Source organism: Pogona vitticeps, chromosome 1 (assembly GCF_051106095.1).
Source record: "Pogona vitticeps strain Pit_001003342236 chromosome 1, PviZW2.1, whole genome shotgun sequence".
Taxonomy (NCBI): domain Eukaryota; kingdom Metazoa; phylum Chordata; class Lepidosauria; order Squamata; family Agamidae; genus Pogona; species Pogona vitticeps.
The window spans coordinates 296,072,838-296,095,787 of record NC_135783.1 but is presented as its reverse complement, the minus strand read 5'-3'; the positions used below and the strand labels follow the sequence as shown (position 1 = coordinate 296,095,787).

The 22,950-nt window shown below is 41.2% G+C and overlaps 1 protein-coding gene across 1 annotated transcript in view; it reads left to right on the top strand.

Moving 5' to 3' along the window:
- The first annotated feature begins 2,656 nt into the window (after positions 1–2,656).
- The window catches only part of DCAF5 (DDB1 and CUL4 associated factor 5), a 66,263-nt gene continuing 45,969 nt past the window's right edge, over positions 2,657–22,950 (top strand). Inside the window, exons 1-3 of the mRNA XM_020788492.3 lie at positions 2,657–2,964; positions 20,933–21,076; positions 22,458–22,494. Coding sequence (XP_020644151.3) covers positions 2,751–2,964; positions 20,933–21,076; positions 22,458–22,494 — 395 coding nt within the window. The 5' untranslated portion in view covers positions 2,657–2,750. The remainder of the gene's footprint in view (positions 2,965–20,932; positions 21,077–22,457; positions 22,495–22,950) is intronic.

Here is a 22,950-nt window from a genome sequence, read left to right as displayed (position 1 = left end):
GAATTGAACTCTACAGCCAGGTACCTAAACCACTGAGCTGTCCAGCACGTTGAAGTTCCCTAGAACCAAGAGCCCTGGGGTCCTGCAGCAAAACCTCCAAGACAATCTCAGTCGCCTTAGGCAGGGGGACTGTTGGGCAGGAGGTTGAACAACACATTAGTAGCATATATGTTCTATCTCTTTGCCGCAGCACAACACATGGGACCTCAGAACTGGTGCCAAGACAGATAAGTCTCCTTGTGAAAGTAAAGCAAAACAAAGCAAAGCAAAGCAAACTGTGCTGCTTATTTACCACCCCATAGTGCTTAAAGCACTGTCTGGATAGTTTACAATTTAATCATGCAGGCAAGACATTGTCCTCTGTCCCAAGAGCTGGGTAATCAGTTTAGCGACCTTGGAAGGTTAGAAGGTTGAGTCAATCTCAAGCGGGCTATCTGAGTACAGGGTTGAACTCAGGTCATGAGCAGAATCTTAACTGGAGTACTGCAGTTTAACTACTGCATCATGAGTACACATACAAGAAATCTGTATGGATTATGGCAATCTCTTCCTGCCAGGTCTTCTATCTAGATTGTTGCTGCACAAAGTACTACAAGTGGAAAAATTTGCATCAGATCAATTTCTCCTAACCCATCCACCCCATCTAGTGTACCACTGGATCCAAGGGCAGCTTGGCAGTACAACTAAGAGCTTGAAGCATGAGCAAGGATGAAGAAAGGGGGGTGGGTGGGAATAGTTTTCAGATACTCATTAAATCTTCTTCCTGGCACGTCAAACACCAATATCATATCTCCTTCTGCACAAGGTCAACCTAATATTAGGTCCCTGGACACACTCCCCACCCACCAGCCTGGTCAAAATCTGTTTCATCCCTATGTTTCCAAGTCAGTTGGTCTGTGCCATTGAACCTTACTCCCTGGTATTTCATTCATGTTGGATACAGTGGACCCTTGACTTACAGACGGCTTGACTTACAGACTTTTTGAGTTACAGACTTCTCTGGCCGCAAAATTTAGGTTTGACTTGCAGACTGAAATTTGACTTACAGACCAGAAAAAAACCAAAATGGAACAAAAACGGCCTGTTACGGGATTAATCGGTTTTCAATGCACTGTAGGTCAATGGAGACTTGACTTACAGACTTTTTGACTTGAGAACCGCCTTCCAATACGGATTAAGTTCTCAAGTCAAGACCCCACTGTATGTGTCTCATCATAGTGTCTCATCATAGAGTTATCTGCATCCCCTGTGCCATTATACAGTTTTTAGAAAACTATAGCAAAATAAGTAATAGGAATTTAACAAAAAATATTAAACCTGTTTATTGGAAGCATTGTGCTGAAATTTAAAGCATTTATTTCCGTAAATGTGTCTACTTGGAGTGGAATATCTGCAGTAATTAACAAAGATGATGAGATACATTATATGAAAATGACCTTTTAATTTCCTTTAAAACTGAAATACTTCAGAAATTTGCCATTTTAAGAAATAGAAAATATTCCCTGCAGAAATTATGAAGGCAGAATTGTGCACACTTTATATTAGTTCTAATATCATCTTAGCCTCAGCTAGTTTTTTTAAAAAAATTCCAAGCATAAGTCCCCCATAAATTCGTTTCTGCTCAAATGTGTTGTTAAATGGGTAGCTCAGAAGCCCTTTGCCAAAAACACTGGGGAGTTTCAGATCCTCCTTTCCCCAGATTCCTTCTTCTGGCAATTCAAAACAAAGTTATTATGTTTCCATTTTATCCCTGGGGAATATATAAAATGCCGACAACTCTCTCAAGGGATGGATTAGAAACACGACGAGTTGGGAAGCCCACTCTTTCTCAAAGTTGATTCTATTATATTTTTAACAAGGCCCAGAGAAAACAGATTATGATGACAGTTAATGAAGTTAGCTTCACGGCTAACTTCATTAACTGTACCAGAAACATGGCCCACTATCCTAACCCTTGCTGTGTTGCACACCTACAAATCGGTCAGGGTAGGGCGGCTGGCCAAACTCCAGCAAGGCACCTGAATCCGGGTGCCTCTTATTACGTCTGTTCAACTTCATAATAAAGTGTGGCTTTTAATTATTATGAAGATCAGCCAGAAGGCGGTAGCGTGAACGACGTACATCCAACGGCGCCGCCGGGTTCTCCGCTCCGCTCTCGTCGACCCTCTCCTGGCCCCACCCAAGTGAAAGCTAGCGTTTCCCCGCTGTTGCCACTACTTTAAATAAAAGTGGATCCAATGACACTTTGATCCCTAGTGGGAGAGGGATGTACTTCCGCAGATTTTTTTCCTTGCGGGGAGGGAAGGGGAAGGCGGCCGAGATAAGTTAGGCTGAAATCATCGGAGGAGCGGAGGCCTTCGCCTGCAAGGCGACTTATAGGCAACTTAGGGAAGAGCGCCGCCCGGCCCTCCAAAGGAGCCCCCGGGGCACCCCGATCAACGTTCAGCCGAAGGCGACAGCAGGCCGGTCGAAGAAACGCATCAAGGAAAAGGCTGCAGCTGTGGATCAGCTGCTGCTGCTGCTGCTGCGAGGCAGGGGAGGAGTTTAAAGGGGATCAGGAAGCAACGGAGTGTCTAACACCTCTCGCCTGCTATGGCTGGCTAAAGAAGGGGGGGCGGCGGCGGCGGCGGCGGGAGGAATCATCATAACCATAACAAGGGAAGGGGAGGCGGGGAGGAGGCAGTAGGAGAGCGAGAGAGCAAGCGAGGGGGGGGGGTCGGTGGGGGAGCACCACCACGAGCACCGGCAGCATGAGAAGGCGAGCTGGCCTGGGGGGCAACATGAGGTCAATCGTGGGCTTCTTGTCCCAGAGGGGCTTGCAAGGAGACCCCTTGCTCACCCAGGACTTCCAGAGGAGACGCCTGCGAGGCTGCAGAAACCTCTACAAGAAGGATCTCCTGGGCCACTTCGGCTGTGTCAATGCCATTGAATTCTCCAACAATGGAGGCCAGTGGCTGGTCTCAGGTAATGCAACAACCCCCTCCCCCTTCTCGCCCTCCTCCCCTCAATTTTTATTTCTTCCACTCCTCTCTTTTCTCTCTTCCCTTCCCCCCCCCCGCACCCCGCATCTCTGAGCCCGCATCGGGAGGAAACGGTAGCGGCTTTTCAGAGGCGTATTCACACATATACACGCGCCCACACCCCTGAGGTTTCCCAAAGAGAGATCTAAAATGGTTGACAGATTTTGGTAGGGGGAGGAAGATGATTTTGTCCGTCCTCCCGAAATCCTGCGATTGTGGCCTTATTCGCGGGGTCGGAAGTTTTCCTTTCGAGAGAACAGGGAGTGCTCTGCAGGGCTTTGTGGGTTGTGTTTATAAATTAATAGCTGAATAGATTCAGCGCTAGTATTGGGATGTGTCGGAAGTGTCTGGAAACAAAATGGATAAGAGACGTCGGAATCCCCGTGACATTTGATGAAGTAAGCGAGGAGGGACGCGACACCTCCTCCTGGAGATCGGGAGAGATTTCTGACTCTGGATTTAGATTCAAAACGTTGTTTACTCCGCTTAGGGGAAGCTGTGTGTGTGTGTGTGCCTTTGAAAAGAACCGAATGATCGAGGGAGGAGGGATCATTTGGGGAGCCCGTTGGTTTTTTGTTTTTTTTTTAACTGCAGGAAGATGAGGGTGATTTTATTTTGCATGGTCTTTCGCATAGTGCCTTCTCAGAAAAAGGCATTTGTTCGTTTCACTCGGGGTCACTTGCTTTAATTGCAGTTGGAAGAAAGTGGTGGCGGGTTTAGACTCGACCCTTAATGGGGAGGGGAGGTTGTCAGGTGTCGGGGAAGCTATTGACGTTAGCCGCTACGACGGTGGGGATGATGGCGGGAGCTGCCCCTTTGGGAAGAGGCCGAGGACGGGTCTCTCGGCTTTGCGCCCCTCCTTCACTGCCATTCCTCAGCGGCTGAGGCTGGGGGCAAATTCCTCCAGGGCCACCCCCTCCCCCGCTGCTGTCTGAAGCACCGCTCCCCGTTCCGAGGGGAAATGGCAAACGCCAGGCCGGGGCTTGAGTGGGAAGTGCAGGCCTCGCTCTCCTGGAGCTCCTCATAGCGACAGGCCGGGGAATCGATGGCCTATTCCGCCTGGGGAGGGGACGACCGGGCGACGCGAGGCGGGTACCTCGCACCGCCCGTTTTCGCCTTTGGTGACTGGCGGGAGGGAGTGGGTGACTCCCACCCACTATAAATTGGGTTTTTCCTCCGTGTGACTCTGGGTGGCTTGTATTGACAAATGTGACGTTGGAGGCAACGCTCGCATCTTCCTGTCACCGGGAAACGCACTCCCTATATAAGGCAGTGTAGAGTCCAGGCACTCAATGATGATAGTCTGTCTGAAATAACTACCACCACCGGCTTTACAGTTTCTGTTCTACAATTTTGATTAGAATCGGCATTTCACCTGCACATGTGCATTTGTCGTTTGCACTAGCAGTTAACTTTTGTTTACCACAGACTCCTTTAAGTATCTTTTGTTGCCACAGACCACCAAGATTTAACTCAAGATTTAAAATCCTAAAGCGCATCAAATATTTGTTTAAAGTTTCTCGTGAAGGGTCTCATGGACAGATATTCCTTGCTATAATGGCAACACTTTTAAAGATGCTTAGATTAGAAGCTTCATTTTGCTTCGAACAGAATACACTATAATCAATTGCATCAGTTCTTTTATATTTCAGATTCAGCCAGCAATCAATTCTGAGGCTTGGGCAAAATGTATTGTTACAAAATTCACTGTGATAATATCGGAAAGTTATTTTATTTACCCAACAATAACCAAATGTTTTAGCAGAAATCGAAGAAACACAATCACAAAGTCCATTCAAACACTCACTCACATTGACTCCGACTCTCTTTTCCTGCTGCTTCTGACTGTTCAGTAGCAAGAAATGTCATGTGCTGTCTCTCAACCACTTGACGTCCTTCACTTGCATGTCCTTGCCATATGCAGAAATATCAAACAGTTACGTATTTGTTATCAAACAGTTATTCTCATAACTAAGTTTTACTTTTTTGATTTTAATGGAAGATGTAGGTTAAAAAAGCCACGTTTTACACAAACAAGCAAGAAAAATTAAGATTTTGTTCTAGTTTCCTTTTCCTCCTTGCTTTCTTCTTTTCATTCATTCTTCCTTTCTATTTTAACTGCAAAAGATCATAACATTTCTTCAAGGCTTTGTCAACCCCCAGTGAGGACACTGTAGCCCCTTGAGGGTCTCTGGACCACAGGTTAAGAAACTATGATGTACATCCATCTCAGTAGGTAGCCTACCAAAAAGGCATTGAAGCCTATTAAAATGCTAAGTTAACAGTGTTGAATAAACCGGGCTATGCATGCTATAAACCCTGTTAAGTGCACCCAGATATGCTTTACGTCCCTGTTTCTTTTCTGCATTGCTTGTTGCATCTAGCAAAGTAAGGCACTACTCCACAGCACCCCCTGTGTGATAGATGACACAGTAAGGGTTCTGGGTAGCCCCTCCAGGTCATAACCATTTATGTTCTTAGTCTGTTGGCCCATTATTTAGGTACAGGGCAGGTAGGAAGGAGATCCCTCCTAATTTCTGAGAAGCATGAAAGATTCTACCCAAACTTCCACTCACTGTTTTGAAAGAGAGACCTTCTTTGATAGGTCTTGTCTCATTAAATTTGAGGATATCAAAGCGCTTTAAATGCCTTTTAATAGCAGTAGCCATACATCCCAGTTCTGGGGAAAAGGCAGCATATAAATATAATTACTTAATTGAAAAAATTCAGATCCCATCAGCATCATAAATCCAGGTTTAGAATTTTATTTGTGCTGATTTAAGTGAAACCCTAGACAGCTACAGATGTCTGTGATTTTTAGAAATAAGTAGTATTTTCATCTCTTATGGAAGAGTGTGGAACTGGCATCACCCAGTTGATATGGGAAAGACGGAATAAATTTTTCACTATAATCTAGAATACAATGGGGTCCTTCAAAGTCTTGTTTCTGATTCCTAACTGGGAGGGAAACTTTAATGAAATTCTAATCATAAAAACAAATGTCGATGAAGGAGGCAATAATCTAAACTATCCCTAACCTTCTTTGTATTATTCTAAGACTACCTTATTAAACTAAATGCACAGAGTTGTGGTTAAGTAACTATTGGTTCCAGCAGCAGCATTTACAAGACTAAAGTGGATGTATTATATTACAAAGTATCAGTGAAAAGACAGATTGTGGGATTATGATTTGCCTGATTTTTAATACTTGATTCAGAACTTTATTCCATCTATGTGGATACCCAGTGTGCTGTGATGGACAGAGTATAGAACTAGGACTCAGGAGGCCTGGGTTCAAATCTCTGCTGAGCCATACAGACTCACTGGGGTGTGGAACTGGTAAAATGATTCCTTAAATATCGAACTTACCGTGGAAGCCCTATTAGGGTTGCTGTAAATTGGTTTCGACTTGATGGTAGACAACAACAGCAGCATGTTAATAAGTTAGAAAGGACTGTCAAAATGTTGTTGGAGGGCCAAAGTGTTAATAAATAAAGTCAGTATTTAACATAAAACAAACTAGTGACCTATGCAAACTTTGGACAACAGTTTGCACTATTTGAGTGTTGTAGACTTCAGAGACTTATAAAGTCAATATTTGTTTTCAATATGAATTTGAATTTACTTTATTGTCATTGTACTTCCGTATAACAAAATTAAAAACCATCTCCAGTACACATAATAATAAAACACACAACAGCATAGCATCCTTAACATGAAAACACAGCACATTACACATTAAATACATCCCTCTCATTCACACCCACATCCCTCACATTCAATTTCCCATCTCACAACACATTAATACTCGTATTGCACTATATAGTGGAATTCAATGTAGCTTCAGCTCTGGGATAGAAGCTGTTTTTCAACCTGTTTGTCTTTGTTTTAATTATCCTATACCACCTACCAGATGGTAGCAGTTGAAAGAGGGAATGGCCCGGGTGTGATGGATCTTTGAGAATATTTTGGGCTTTCTTAAGACATCGGGAATTAAAGAGATCTTCCAAAGAGGGAAGAGGGCAGCCATGATCTTCTGGGCCATTGTAATAATCCTCTGGAGCGTTTTTCTATCTGCCATTGTACAGTTAGCAAACCATATACAAGAGCAATAGGTTAAAATACTCTCTGTGATACAGCAGTAGAAGGTTACCAGCAGTTTTCCATTCAGTTGTTGTTTCCTGAGAAGTCTCAGGTAATATAGTCTCTGCTGGGCCCTCTTAAACACTGCTGTGTAGGAGTGCCCCAGGACAGGTCCTCCTTGATGATGACACCCAGATACCTAAAACACAGAGCACAGGTTGCTGTCCTCTGGAGATTCCGGCCACAGAGACTGGCAAAACGTTAGGAAGAACAACCTTCAGAACATGGCCAAAGAGCCCGAAAAACCCAGAACAACCAAACTTAAAACTGGTTATCCATTCCACTTGCCCTCCACTTATAACCAAGGGCTGAATATCTGATTTATTTCTTCTATAGTCTACTATACGCTCCTTGGTCTTCTTGATGTTGAGGGTTAAGTTGTTATCTTCACACCACGAGGTGTTACATATTCAACAGTTGTCTTGAAAAATTTCCTGAGAGATGCTTCTGTCTATAGTAGCAGGCATGGATTCTTTTGCTGCCACTTTAGATCCTAAATAAATATGGAATTATGAAAGCTATTAAAAGTTTGTAAGAACTCTAGCAGCAAAAGAAGTCATTCATGTGAATTGAAATGAATATGGCATGGCAGAATCTGAAGACATTATAGCTTTGTGTATTTGTTTTGTAAGTAAGACATTTGTATGCTACCAATGTTTTAATTAACTAACCAGATGCTTATTGCTGTTGTTTCTTGAACATCTAGTGCATGGAAGAGGATCTATTAGTAGGGATGATGTTTTCATTCTGTAGTACAGTATTGAAACAGAAGTTGCACTTGCCAGCACTTCCTATACAAGACATCAGTTAAATACATTGGAGCCTTGGCCTATCTCACATCTGTCAGAGCACAAAATAATCTTGGAACAACCTTCTTGAGAGACGTCTCTACTAAATAACCATGCACAACTCTTCTGCCTTCCTTAAATCCCACCACAACCCCCCCACTACCCTTCTATGTCTTCTATATACCTCCGATAAATTTGTGTCCTCATGTATGTCCTTTCTCTGACTTTATGGTTTTGTTTTTCATTTTCTTATAATGTCTTCTGGAATTATTGCTGTTTTATAATGCATATGGATCTTTCCTTTCTTCCAAAGATTTTCAAGTGCCATACACTGTTCTTCTTCTCATGTTATTCTCCATAACATTGCTGTGAAATAGATCAAGCTGAATGTGTGTGACTGGCCCAGTATCACCCAGTAAACTTCATAGCTGAGTGGAGTTTTGACCCTAGATTTTTCCAGTCCTAATCAGGGACTGAGCATTATATTATACTGGCTATGCTATTTTTGTCCCCTTAGCAACAAAGCTGCTTACTTCGAGAACTTGTCCAATGTACATTGCTATCATAAAATAAAGAGTATTTCTCATCTTCATCATAGTTTTAGAGCAGTGGTTGGATGGTCATTTGCCATGGATACTTAATTATAGGTATTCTGCTTTGGCAGAGGTTGGACTAGATCATCTTCCCTTCCAACTCTTACCATTCTGTGATGTTATGATTTTCAGACAGAGGAGTATGTGTATGAGCAATTAGAAAAGACTGTCATTTGATCCTCCTTCCCACCCTTTGATGATGCATTTTCTCTTGTGGCATTCTGATTTTTCCTCTACAATTCTTATGGATTTTCCCAGCTTGCTTTGATAGGCTGTATAAGGAGAAAATATTCACAAGGACAATGCTTCAGATCCAGAAGACTTGAAACAATATTGATCTTGAAAGATGTCTGTGCTTTGTGGAAATGTTGTTTTGCGAAGCTGATGCCACACCTACCCAAAGTTCCTGTCATGAGAGGAAAGTTTGTTTGCTTCATAGTAGGCTACAGTTCTTATGACAGGGAATGGAGGAAAAGATTGGCAGTATTTCATAAAGAGAAATCTTTCCGAAATAAGATATGCATTCTTCTTCCCTCACCTGTTGTCACAATTGCTACCTTCCAGCACATTCATTTTCAGACTTGGACTAGATGTTCTTGTATTACAGGTCCCAGAAGCCTTAGCACAGCAAGTGGTCAGGACTATTTCTGTCACTGTTAGCACTAGTGTCACAGTTTCTTCCAGGTAGCCCATGGATATTCCTGTGTGGGAGTTAATTCTTAGAAAATAGCCTATTGATAGAGACTTATCTAGTGTGGGTAACCCATCAGTGCTTAAACCCATTCTCTCTCTCCATCTCCTTCCACTGCACCAGGAGAGATTGACTTCTGTGTGCAAAAGCAAAAGCAAAAAATAAAATAAAATACAGAAGCACACAACACTGTTAAGTAGAGACTAGAAACACAGTAGGTGCAAGGACTTCCCTCTGGGAACGTATGTGAAATACTTGACAGGTATCAGGAGGCTAGTGGGAGTCCTAAAAATGTCTGTATTTCCTAGCTGTCCAAACAGGAAGACAAATTCAGAGTGGGCAATACTGAAGGAAGTTGGATTTCTGTGTGTGAGGTGCTGGAGGAAGTGAAGGACTGATTTTTGTGCAGTAGGTGGCCTTAATGGCTGAGACTCCCTTTCCCAACTGGTTTCAGTGTGAAGGTGTGTGGTGTGCTCCAAATAGCACACTGGAGTCAAGTGAGCTCGCCCACCAGTTCCTTCTGTCTCTTTATGCCTCTTCAAAGGGTACCCTCAGCTGGACTAACACTGCAGTCCATTGGTCTTCCTTGTATGTGTTATTCCCAATCCCAAGGAGGTTTAAGTTCTTCTGGGATCTCAGTATCCAGATGGTAGAATTCCACCTCAAACGCCTCTATAGCAGCGATGACAAACCTATGGCATGCGTGCCACAGCTGGCATGCAGAGCCCTCTCTGTGGGCACGCGAGCCATAAGTCACTAGATCGCTACCCCCGGCAGCCAGATCTGAGGAGGTGGCTGCAGCTGCGTTGCTAGTGCCCCAACAGGCGGTGAGCCAGGATCTAGATCTAGTCTGGGCTTCCATACATGTTCTGCATATTTCTTGGTCTTTCTCTTTTAGCTGGCCCTTCTGATATTTTTTATTGTACTCCTGCCTCCTTGTCTTCCAGGTCTTCCTGGGTCTCTGGATCCCCCAGGATATCATAGTTCAATATAGTTTCTCTCAGGTCTGCCAGGGAGTTTGTAGTGGAAAACTCAGCAGGTCTTAGGGAGAAATGAGACAACTCACTGACAGGAACCTGCATATCACTGTCTCCATACTTACTGTTATCTAGAAGCTCTCTTTGCTTTTCAAGCTTACTGATATTAAAGTCCTTGCTGCAGCTATACTACTGTATCTGGTTACTAAAAAGGAAATAGAAGAGATCTTGGAAAATCAAATCAATACCCTTGGCCATACAAAAGAAATTGCTGCCCTCTTTATTTAAAATAATTGTTCCAAGAGGTTTCAATTTGAAAATTGGGAGTGTATCTATGTAAATCAACTCCATTTGCATTGATGTTCTTTTAAATACTTGCTTGATTCTTCAGCTTTATTCTTCCCTAATCACTTTTTAAAGCATATATTCAAGAATGTGTGAGGAGTTTAAAAGGCTGCTAATTTTTAAGGCAGCTTCAAGAGTCCTTGTCAATCTGAGTAAGGCTAGCAGTCATATTGGAGAAGGGCCTTTTTGATAGTGGCAGTATGATTATGTAATAGTCTTTCCAAGAGATTTTCCAGATATATCCCCATCTCCTTTTTTGGGTTCTGAGAAACTCTGCCTATACAGTATATCCTCCTGGCCTTTTAAATAATGCATGGAGCATGGCCTCTCAGTCATAGAAATGTACATGTTGTTGAGTGTTCCATTTCTTATGACATTTCCTTTTGTTCTTGCTTCTATGGCTATGTTTTTAAATCTAAATAGTTCTTGTTCTGTTTCAAGCCACCCAGATAATTTTATGCTCCAAGGTAGCATTTTCTGTACTGTAAATTAATCTCTTCATAATTTGATGAGATTATGTTATTCTTATTTTGAACAGTAATAGTACAAAAGATTCATTAAATGTTCTTCTTTTACCTCTATGAATGCAATGAAGAAATTTAAGCTGAGGGAACATGGTCTCTGTCTATGCAGTATACATTGCACATGCATGATAAGACAGGTCAGCTTCCTCTTGTTTCTGTATGATTTAGGGCCAAATAATAGACTGCAGTTAAACTATCAAGACAGAGTGAAAAGGATGGAGACTAAATGCAGCTCAGTAATAATTATATATCCTCTAGAATGCTGAAATAGTATACAGTGGTGCCCCGCTTGACGATGATACTGCGTTCCAGCAAAATCGCTGAACAGGGAAATCGTCGTCAAGTGAAAGTAAAAAAAACACATTAGAATGCATTAAAATGGTTAATGCATTTTAATGGGGAAATACCTCATTGTCCAGCGAAGATCCTCCATAGGGTGGGCATTTTCCAGTGCCTGTAAAGTGAGCAATCAGTCCTAAACACAGTGGGGAGCCATTTTGCACAGCAGGCGGACATTTTATGACCCACCGATCAGGTGTTTCAAAACCATTGTTAAGCAAAAAATCGATTCCCGAAGCAGGGAACCGATCGTCCTAAAGCGGAAAACCCCATAGGAATAATCATTTTGCAATCGCAATAACAATTGCAAAAAACTCATTGTAAACCGGATTCGTCGTCAAGCAGGGTAATTGTCAAGCGGGGCACCAATGTAGTTCTGATATGAAGAAAAGTTTTCATAACTTAACATACTTGTCTATTCAACTTGAAAAGCAGTGGGCATACGAGGGGATGCTGATAAGTATTGAGCCTTTCCCAGAAAAAATTAAGCTAGGAAGCTATAAATTGCAGGGTAAATTGGCCAATTTTTCTGTATTCAATGGTGCAAAAATCAGCTACCCATGATTTTAAGGTATATTTCATGTTCAGGTCCAAAGTAAACATGGCAGCACCTCCAGAAAAGTTCAATGTGGAAGAGCATAGGACCATAATCAAGTTCCTGTTTCTCTAAGGGAAAGGTGCAAAGCAAATCCATGATGAGATGTCACAAACTATGGGTGACAGTGGCCCTTCATATGCAACAGTTAAACGTTGGGTTGTCAATTTTAAAACTGGCCATTTTGGTGTTGAAAGTGAGAAACCCAGTGGCTGTTTCTGTTTCTGTGCCTGCAAATGTGAACGTCATCCATGACATGATCATGGAGGACGGCTGAATATCAGCCAAAAGTATTGCTACATATCTGAGAACAACACGTGAGAGAGTTGGTGCTATTATCCACAATGACTTGGAAATGAGAATGCTGGATCCCCAAACTTTTGACAACCGAACAAAAGGGGAAATGTGTGGAGTCATCGGTGGCTGTTTTGGAAACTTTTGCAAGAAATGAGTCATATCTCCTGGGCAAACTGGAAACCGGTGATGAGACATGGATCTACTGTTATGATCCTGAGACAAAGGAACAGTCTAAGCAATGGAGGCACAGCGGTTCCCCCAGGCCAAAGAAGTTCCGAGTGCAAAGGTTGGTGCAGAAGCAAATGGCAACAGGTTTTTTTGGGATACGAAGGAAGTTCTGCTGGTGGACTACCTCCAACAGGGTCCAATCATCAATGCAAAATATTACTGTGCTTTATTGACGAAGTTGAGGCAAAACATCAAGGAAAAACATTGAGGAAAGCTCTCCAAAGGTGTCATCCTGTTGCATGACAACGTCTCGGTCACACAATGCAGGTGAAACAATGGCAAAACTAACATCCTTAGGCTTTCAAGTGATGTCCCCTCCACCCTATTCTCCTGACCTGGCTCCTTCTGACTATTATCTGTTCCCCAAACTCAAAAAACACCTAAAGGGACAACAATTTGGGAGTGTTTTGGTGGCAACTAATGCTGCAAATGAGTGGTTACACCAGCAGTCCAAAGAATTTTATTTGCAGGGACTTAAGAAGTTGCAGAACAGATGTCGCAAGTGTGTTGACTTCCTGGGGGAATATGTAGAATAGTGTTGCAGTTACAGCTTCCTAGCTCTATTTTTTTCTGGGAAACGCTCAATACTTATCAGCACCCTCTCATAACTAACCAGATATTCAATTAACGGAGAGTAAAATAAATATAAAGCTTTGAGAATGATATTACTGAGTGCAAAATAATAATAGTAAGAATAAAACTAAAATAGTCTAGCTTGTTCTTTGCTGTAATTTCTTTATCATACAGGTGTATGGAAGTACCAGAAAAATAACATTGTTATTTGGTTCTAGTGATGATGATTATAATTTGAATGGAGATGTTGGAATGTACTTTGAGTGAATGTGTGTGCATTGTGGGGCTGAATGGATTCGCAATAATCACACATCTCCAACTTTTCTTTCTGCTGCATTATCTTCTTGCTTGTTTCCAGGCTGGCTATACTGAAATCACAAATGGCTTTGGGCCTGTTTTCCTTTAAAAGCTACTTACTTCCATATAGGCCGGTCCAGGAATTAAGCCAATGTTCAAGTCCTTGCTCTTGATACCATTGCAAATCATTCATTCATTCATTCATTCATTCATTCATTCATTCATTCATTCATTCATTCATTCATTTATTTTTGTGCCGCATTTCTCCCAACAAGGGACTCAAAGCATCTCATAACATTAAAATTCACATAATTTAAAAACACAATAAGTTGAATATTAAAAGATAAATCAAACGATATATGATTTAAAATACAATTAAAATATTAAAACATGAAAATATATAAAAGATTAAAATGTCTGCTGAAATTGAGTTCAGGGGTTCAGTTATAATTCTTAAAAGCGTGCCTGAAAAGATGAGTCTTTAGTTATATTTCAAAAGGATAAAAGGGAACGGGCCATCGTAATCTCCCGAGCGAAAACATTCCATAGCTTAGGAGCTACCACAGAGAAGGCCTTCTCCCGTGTTCCCATCAGCTGTGCTTATACTGGCAATGGGACCGAGAGGAAGGTCTCCTCTGCTGATCTTAATTGCCGAGAAGGCGCATATAGGGAGATATGGTCCTTCAAGTAGCCTGGACCCAAGCTGTATTATTATTATTATTTTGGAATGTCCTTCCAATAGAACGCAATTAGCTTTCCTCTTTTTTGCCCAAAATCGAACATGTTTTTAGTGGTCTTCATCACACAGAATTACATGGAACAGCTTTGTGAAACATATGCTTTCCCTTTCCCTGTCCCGTCTGGGAGTCTGACACCTGAACATTTCTAAGAGCCCTACAGAATTTGATAGATGTCTCGGAAAAAATCAGAAGCCTCTGTTCATCACAGCTGGCATTTGTCCCAATTAAGGCTTAATTCCAGAATGAAATCAGACAACCTTTTCAAATCATAAGAAAATTCATCAGGGGATCAAGATAGAAGTCTTTTCATTGTTGCAATGATTCCAGGCAACATCAGCTTGTCAAATTCTACAAGCTTTGCTTATCTACATTGCTTCTATGTTCCATAAACATAAAAATACTTCAAATACTGCAAACACCCAAAAGTCTTACAGCTATGGAAGATTGTAGGTACAAATGCTTTAAAAATATTAAAACTAAACTAAAGTTACAAGCAAATACTTAAGTCAGATTTCAGTTTGAACTGCATGAGCATAAAAAATACAATAAAATATCAAAATTATTTTTTTTAATTGCATTCTAAAACTGCAAGAGCTTATAGCCCAAAAAGGCATAATAAAAAAAGAATAATCTCTTTAAAAATTAAGTTTTTAAGAATAAAAAACATATTAAAAATGACTTTCTTGACCCCTAAGCATACTAAGAACCTACAGGAAAATAATGAAATGCTCATCCAGTCAAACCAGCTTGAAATCTATGGATGAAAATCCATGATAATTGTCCTACTGGCTTCTGGGAATAAAACCTTTTACTGCACGGCTACGTGCTTGCTGCTCTTTGATGTCTGGTGCCCAGTATCAGTGTTGATATTTGGTACATGGTGTAGGGTGTTGTATTGCTGTCTTGATGTTCCTTTCTCGCATCATTTGCTCTTTGCCTGAGCTTTTTTTTTTTTTTGCCCACTATTTATATTCTTATCTCTCCTTCATCAACTATCAGCAGTCCTTTCTGCATAGCCTGGAGGTCCAAGGACCTGGTACATCATGTTTTGTAGGATATTCCCTTGTTCCTATAGTCTCTATAATTCCAAGGGCCTGTCACTTTGAATCTAGCTGGTTGCCACTAAAGATACTCATCTTGCAAAGCCTGGAGGAGTAGAGGTTTATAACATAAATCATCTGGTCCATCAAAGCATCTGGAAAACCAGATTATTGGAAAACTAGAATATTGTAGCTGTAGAGAGTCCAAATTATAAGTTCTCAATCCTTTGTTTATGCTTTGTTATCATTTATAAAATATGTTCAATTGTCAGGAATGTTATGGTAGTGTGACCTTGCTTGGCTGGAGAGCTGGCTATTGTTTGCAATGGCTTTAGTAAAGTATTATTCAAGCCTCGATTTTAAAAGCATATTCATTTTTTCCTTAAAAATACTCTTAATTATTTCAACACTATATACATAAAACTTCACATCTTGACAGCCAGAGACTTAAAAGTTGCTTCTCACTAGGAACTCATTCACTGTTATTGATTAATAGTAGTCTGTCACGATATGCAGGAAATTGATACTGATTCTTGTATAAATGATTTGTTGTTGTTTAGTCATGTCCGACTCTTCATGACCCCATAGACCAGAGCATGCCAGGCCCCCCGTCTTCCACTGCTCCCGGAGTTGGGTCAAATTCATCTTGGTAGCTTTGATAACACTATCCAACCATCTCATCCTCTGTTGCCCCTTCTCCTCTTGCCTTCACACTTTCCTAACATCAGGGTCTTTTCCAGGGAGTCTTCTCTGCTCATGAGATGGCCAAAGTATTAGAGCCTCAGCTTCAGGATCTGTCCTTCCAAGGAGCATTGAGGCTTGATTTCCTTTAGAATGGATAGGTTTGTTCTCCTTGCAGTCCAAGGGACTCTCAAGAGACTCCTCCAGCACCACAATTCAAAAGCATCAATTCTTTGTCGGTCAGCTTTCTTTATGGTCCAGCTCTGACTTCCATACATCACTACTGGAAAAAAACATAGCTTTGACTATGCGGACCTTTATTGGCAAGGTGATGTCTCAGCTTTTTAAGATGCTGTCGAGGTTTGTCATCACTTTCCTCCCAAGAAGCAGGCATCTTTTAATTTTGTAGATGCTGTCTCCATCTGCAGTGATGATGGAGCCCAATAAAGTAAAATCTGTCACTGCCTCCATATCTTCCCCTTCTATTTCCCAGGAGGGGATGGGACCAGTGGTCATATTAGTTTTTTTGATGTTGAGTTTCAGACTGTTTTTTGCACTCTCCTCTTTCACCCTCATTACAAGATTCCTTAATTCCTCCTCACCTTCTGCCATCAGAGTATCATCTGCATATTGAAGGTTGTTGATATTTCTTCCTGCAATCATAATTCTGTCTTGGGATTCCTCCAGTCCAGCCTTCTGCATGATGTATTCTGCATATAAGCCGGGGGACAATATACATCCTCATCGTCCTCCTTTCCCAATTTTGAAGCAATCTGTTCTTCCATATCCAGTTCTAACTGTTGCTTCCTGTCCCATGTATAGGTTTCTCAGGAGATAGATAAGGTGAAGACCTGAAAATTACCTTTGATTTCAGCAAAGTGGACAGCTTCAGAAGACTTCCAGGCTAGCGAAATTGGATGTCCCCCTATCCCTATGAAATACTAATCTTGATCTTTCCCAGATAAACAATTGGGAAGGAAGCCCTGGCAAGAGCCTCAAGGAAGTCATTGACACTTTAACAGTTCAAAGAGATTCCCAGCTTAGATACATGTCCCCGAATTCACGCATGTAACTGTTTTGATGGTGAAAGTACAAAAGAACAAGGAAAAGTTAAATGATCTTGCTCTGAAAGTTAAGCTAGCTAGGAAGCTAGGAAGCAGGCTAGCAGAATGAAATTTCAGTAGGAGGGAGATATGCATGCCAGCACGTCTCAGAGAGAAAAGGCATAAGTATAACATTATGGCAGAATAGATTATTATGTGTCCTTGAGTTTTCTGCTTGTTTCAGTGATCTTAGACTTTAATGTAGCGTTTTCTTGACTTTTGCAGCCAATGTTTCCTGGCTTTGCCAGATGTGCCTTTCTGTCATGTTTACCTCTTGTTCTTTTTAAAATAAAGCTTTTCAGTTAGACCCTCTTGGTCTGAATTCTGTGTTTACTGGGAAACAAAATGATACAGAATGTGGTGGCCAGACTTCTTATTGGGGTGAGAAAACATCAACATGTCTCCCCCACTCTGGCTGCCTTGCATTGGCTGCCCGTTCATTTCCACATTGATTTCAAAGTGTTAATGATGACATATAAAGCCCTAAACGGTTTAGGACCTTGATATCTAGCAGAACGTCTCCTCCCGCCTAGATCTACCTGAATCTCTCATTCTAGCCAGGAAGGGCAGCTGAGGGACCTAATGCTGAGGGAGACCCGGAGAGAAAGAACAAGAAACAGGGCCTTCTCAGCAGTGGCCCCTAGCTTTTCGAATAGTCTGCCCCCAGAGATCTGTCTGACTCCTTTGCTGTGTGTTTTTAAGAGCAAACGGAAGACCTGGCTCTTTAGGCAGGCTTTCCCTCCTGTCATCACTTGAATATTTTCCCCATCTTGAACTATATTACTATTGTTGTTTTTTATTTGATTATATTGTTTTTATTCTATTATTGTTAGCTGCCCAGAGTAGATTTCGGTCTAGATAGGCAGGGTATGCATTTAATAAATAAAATAAAATAAATGAAACCAGGTTACTAAGTCTTGTTTGCGTTGCATAGTCTCGACCATGCATATGTAGAGAAGTCTGAGGGCCTAAAGCAGAACGTAGCCCAGCCTGTGACTGGGGAAGAGAGTGCATTTGTGCTTTCTTTGCTTTCCCTTTTTTCCCCCTCTTCACTGCCACTTTTCTCCCTCTTTAGCTTCCATGCCTCTACAATGCCTGCTCCACAAAAAAAGGCAGTGAGGTATAGCAGTACCAACTATGTGAGTGGAGTATGTTAATTGTGAAAATTAATTAGTTAACTTATTAATTAGATAAATAATCACTTAATTAGGTAGGCTGTCCTAGCTTGTACCTATACACGCATTCGGATTGTAACATTCAGAAAACTTAGTTAACACAGCTAAGTTCATGTGATATTTCTCTGGTTCTGCATGCACTATAGTCCAGGACCATCAAGAGGCCCAAAGCTGGAAACAGTTGCCAGTTGGTCGCTCCTATCAGCAGTTGTTTAGCATAACATGGTAAACTTTGTGTAATATATAAGCCCTATCCTGTCTGATCCTAGGCAGCTACTGAGGTAGTAGCAAATGTTAGGTCAGCCAGCTGGAGCACCTGGCTGCTGAGCAAAGGGTAGGGAATTTAATTTCCCAATGTGTAGAAGAGCCAGCCTGCGTGGTCTTTGGCAGGCTCTCAGATTCAAGAACACCCCAAGAAGAAGGGCATGGTGAATGGACTACACTGTACTTAGGAAATCCTGGAAATCATTGCCATTAGTCAGAACTGACTTGATGGATACAACTGTCATTATATTATAGAGACTTTTTACTCTGGACCTTGGAGAAGGTGGACTGAGGAATCCTGACTACAGACGAATGTGCAAAACTAATATTTTGATAAGTAGAATTCTAATTAACATTGCTTTCAAAGAAGTGGTGTTTAAGCATTAGATTTAAAGAACATTTTTCTGGCATTGGTCCAAAAAAGGTAACAAGTTAAATGTGAATACATTAATTTTAATGTATGGTTTCCAAGCACTGCCAGCCACCTATATGGCCCTTTTGTCACTGCTCAGGCAACCCTCCATACCATTATTAAGTAACAGGCAGACAGTTTTCCTGTTGAAAAGTAATAAATTACATCCATGGATACTACAGATTTTTTAAAAAGTCTTCCCAGTGTATTACTGTGGAATGTCACTTGTTTCTAAAGCAACTTGTTTTAAAAAGAACTTTGCCCCACTATGACTGTGAGGAGAGGATTGGAAACTTTTGTTCCTGTTATTAGAGTTACCTACCTGAGATGTCTCCAGACAAAGTGTGGTTAGTGCTGTGAGCGCAAGCCTATACTTGTTTTTGAAAATGACATGTCAGTGTTTCAAAATATTAGGAAAGAGCCCTAGAGTTTTTCAGAATATGCGCACAGTTTTCATGTTGCTTTCTTGGTGATTGGACCTGTTATATGGTAAACAGAAAAGCCATTTTCAGCCTTTCCCTTCTCTAAAGAAGTATTCAAATGATGAAAATAAAAGAATTGCCTTGTTGGATTTGCCTAAAGTTCAAATATAGCATGACGTTTGAAGAGCAGATAGTTGAGAAGTTCATACTTTAGGCCATAGGTCAGTGAACAGGGGTAAATTACCCCAAATGGGGTAAAAGTGAAAATCCTGGGGGTAGTGAACAGAGTGCTACACCCCTCCCACCCCCACCCTCTCCAGCTAAATCTCAAATTGTAAGCCACCTCTCCCTGTTACTTCCTGGTTGCAGCAGGCACTTGTAAATGCTCCCTTAGTTGAGAGATCGGGAGATAAGTTCCTTGATTGGTTGCAGCTGTGGATTAGCCCCAGGCAATCAATCAATCATTCCGGGGCTTCTGAATGACTGCTTCCTCTGGAAATGACTGCAAACAAGCAGCAAGAGGGAAAGGAGCAAGCAAGGGAAGGAGGGAAGAAAGGTGCGAGAGACTGAGGATGTCATCAAGCTTATTTAAATGTATGTAATTGTAGAAAATGGAGGGAGGGAGGAAATGGAGGGAGGGTGGGTGGATGGATGTGTGTGTATGTGTAGGTGTGTGTGTGAGGGAGAGAGAGAGTGAGTGAGAGAGACTGACTCAAAACTATGAAAAAGAACAGGCAAGAAAAAGAGAAACCTTGAATTAAGGCGGGGGGGAGGTGGCTTTTTAAGGAGCTGTCTAGGTTTATCATTGCTTTCCTTCCAAGAAGCAGGCATCTTTGAATTTTGTGTCTAGAAAAAATTTAATGCAAATTGCTAGGCACGTTGGACACCTTACTACTCCCTATACCACACCATGGTTGGAGTGCAATGTGTTCCAGCAAAAATCTTTATCAAATTTGGTGCATCCTGCTAGTTCGGTACACAGCCTGTGTAGATTCAGTAATATTTTTAATTCAAATAATGTATGATTTCCTTCCTTTCAAATCAAGGGGATAATGTTGGCGTATATAAATTTTGGGGGGGGGGGGGGAAGGTAAAAAAGTTCCCTGACCCCTGGTTTAGCTAAAGTCAGTATAATTTATCACAACACATCATTTTGTTCTTACATAAAATCTAGCCTCCTATTCTGTTATATCCTTTCTAATGTTCCCTTAATTGTCTTGATGTTCTGATGTTTGAAATAATCTGTATCCTAGTCTCTTGAAACTGATGATAATTTATATCTGCAAAACTGGCTACACACCAGTTGAAACAAAAACATGTTTAAATGTATTTTTCACTCAAATATAAGTCAACAAAACAAAATGAAAGGATATATCCAAAAATCCAAAGCAAATGAATAGCAGACCATCATCGAAAGATTATTTTGATGAGTAATGTATGAATTGCAATCAATCAGTAAGAGTGTCGGCCCTTTGGCCATCTATGGAACTAAATAGTAAAAAAGGGTTGGCTTTGAGGCTGGATGTGTGAATGATAGCCTTTTTCTGGAAAAAGAACAAGTGATGATAATTGCTTATATTGTAATAGCTCCTATATAGATCAGAAGGCAGACTCAAAGCCATTTGTATTTCTTATACACAGTAGGATGCCTTCCTCTACTGATTCTTACGCTCTGTATTACATAGGTGGTGATGACCGGAGAGTTCTCCTGTGGCATATGGAAGAAGCAATTCACTCCAAAGTCAAGCCTGTTCAACTCAAAGGGGAGCATCATTCTAACATATTCTGCCTAGCTTTCAATAGTGGAAACACCAGAGTCTTTTCTGGAGGTAAGAAGGAAAAGTTTCAGAGAAAGCACAAGAGAAAACAATGACTTTCTTCTGAATTGGACTGCTGCTGTACGGAATATGGTTGTGATAGACTTGACCTTGTTTATGAATAACAACAATAATTGCATGTGGTCAAGTCAATTATGAGTAATGATGTCCCTTTTTTCAGGGTTTTCTAGATGAGTACTCATACAGTAGTGCCTCGCAAGACGAATGCCTCGCGGGACGAAAAACCCGCAAGATGGTTGGTTTTTACGATCGCTATGGTGCCTCGCAAGACGGTTTCTTCTATGGCCGTGCTAGACAGCGCTTCTCGCGGAACGAATTACATTCGTCTTGCGAGGCACCACTGTACATTGTACTCCAGAACTGCATGATATGTTCAAAGTAAAACAGGTTGGTTTTTCTCCTGGAGGCATAGAGGGAAATTGAACTCTCAGCCTCGTTATAGTGTTTGACATAAGCTATTCGGCATGTCAAATGGGCAGTACATCTCATAAGACATCAATATACCAATATACTTCAGAGTAGAAAATAGCTAAAGCATGCCTCTTCTCTCTTCCCCTCCCCCACCAGTTCCTCTCAGGAACTTGTACATTCCTTTTATATGCGGAATTGTTTTTGTCCACAGATGTTATTTTTTTAAAAAAGGAGAGAGGAAAAAGCAAGCTGAAGAACAGCAAAGTTATCTAGCATGGGAAGATTCTCCTCTCCCCTAAATCAGTGTCATGTGGGTGGGATATCATGCAGTTAGGATGCAAAAAGGAACATGCAGTTGTGAGAATAAGCAATTAGCATGTAGTTGTGGTAACAAAAGGCAGCTGGGACATGCTTTGATGGAGCCACTGAAAAAAAATCACCTGTTTCTAGTGAAGCCACCAGTTTACAGATGGAAGTAAGCACATGATATATAGCAGCAAGCAGAGTTCTGAACATGGTGTTTGTCATTGACATGAAATATGGTAACTTTGTAGGACAGAAGGACAGGCATGAGTAGAGAGTTCTTAACCATCTTCTCCACTAGCCACTCTTTGAGCAGCAAATATTCTCAAGTTAAAAGGTCAACACAGGTATTTCTTATCACATAGTGAATTCCGTGACTGGTGTGCTGTAGGAAATATCTGTCCCAGCTTTTAAATGAGCAGCAATTTGCTGCTGAAAGTTAGACCAATGGGCATAACCCATTTGGCATAACTAATATGATTTTGGCCAGAGGCAAACAAAGAATTGGGAGCCAAATGTTGGCAATTAAATTATTGGTCCAGAAGGATACGAATGCTTTCTCTGTATGTCTTTTTTCTTCTTCCAAATGAAAACTGCTTAAGTCTTTCCTACTGAAGTTTCATTATATATATGATAACAAACTTATTTCTGTTTATAGGTAATGATGAACAAGTTTTGCTACATGATGTTGAAAGGTAAATGCATTTTCCCCAGTGCCAAGGGGGGAGGAAACACATAGAACCTACACATCTTCTCAAGGACCCAACGATCCAGAGCACTGACTGTTAGATGAGCAATCTTTAATATCTATGTATTTTGCATAAACGGTCACATTTTGCTACCTCTCTGTTGTCATTCAAACATTTAACTTCCTTCTGCTTATTACCTTTCTCCTGTTTTTTTTCTAACTCCATCTGTTGTCCTGTTTACTATACATGTTTACTAGATTGCATACCATGGTAAATATGTTCATAAAGCTTATTTTTGAAGTATGTCTGAATGTTTAGCTTGCAATCTTGTACCCATTTGCATTCAGTTCAGTGGGAGCTGAGTTTAGTGGAACTAAACACATTCACTAGGGAAGTTCTACTGAACTGAATGGGACTTGTTTTTAGGCTGGTATTCTATTGAGCTTCATCTCAGCAGAAACT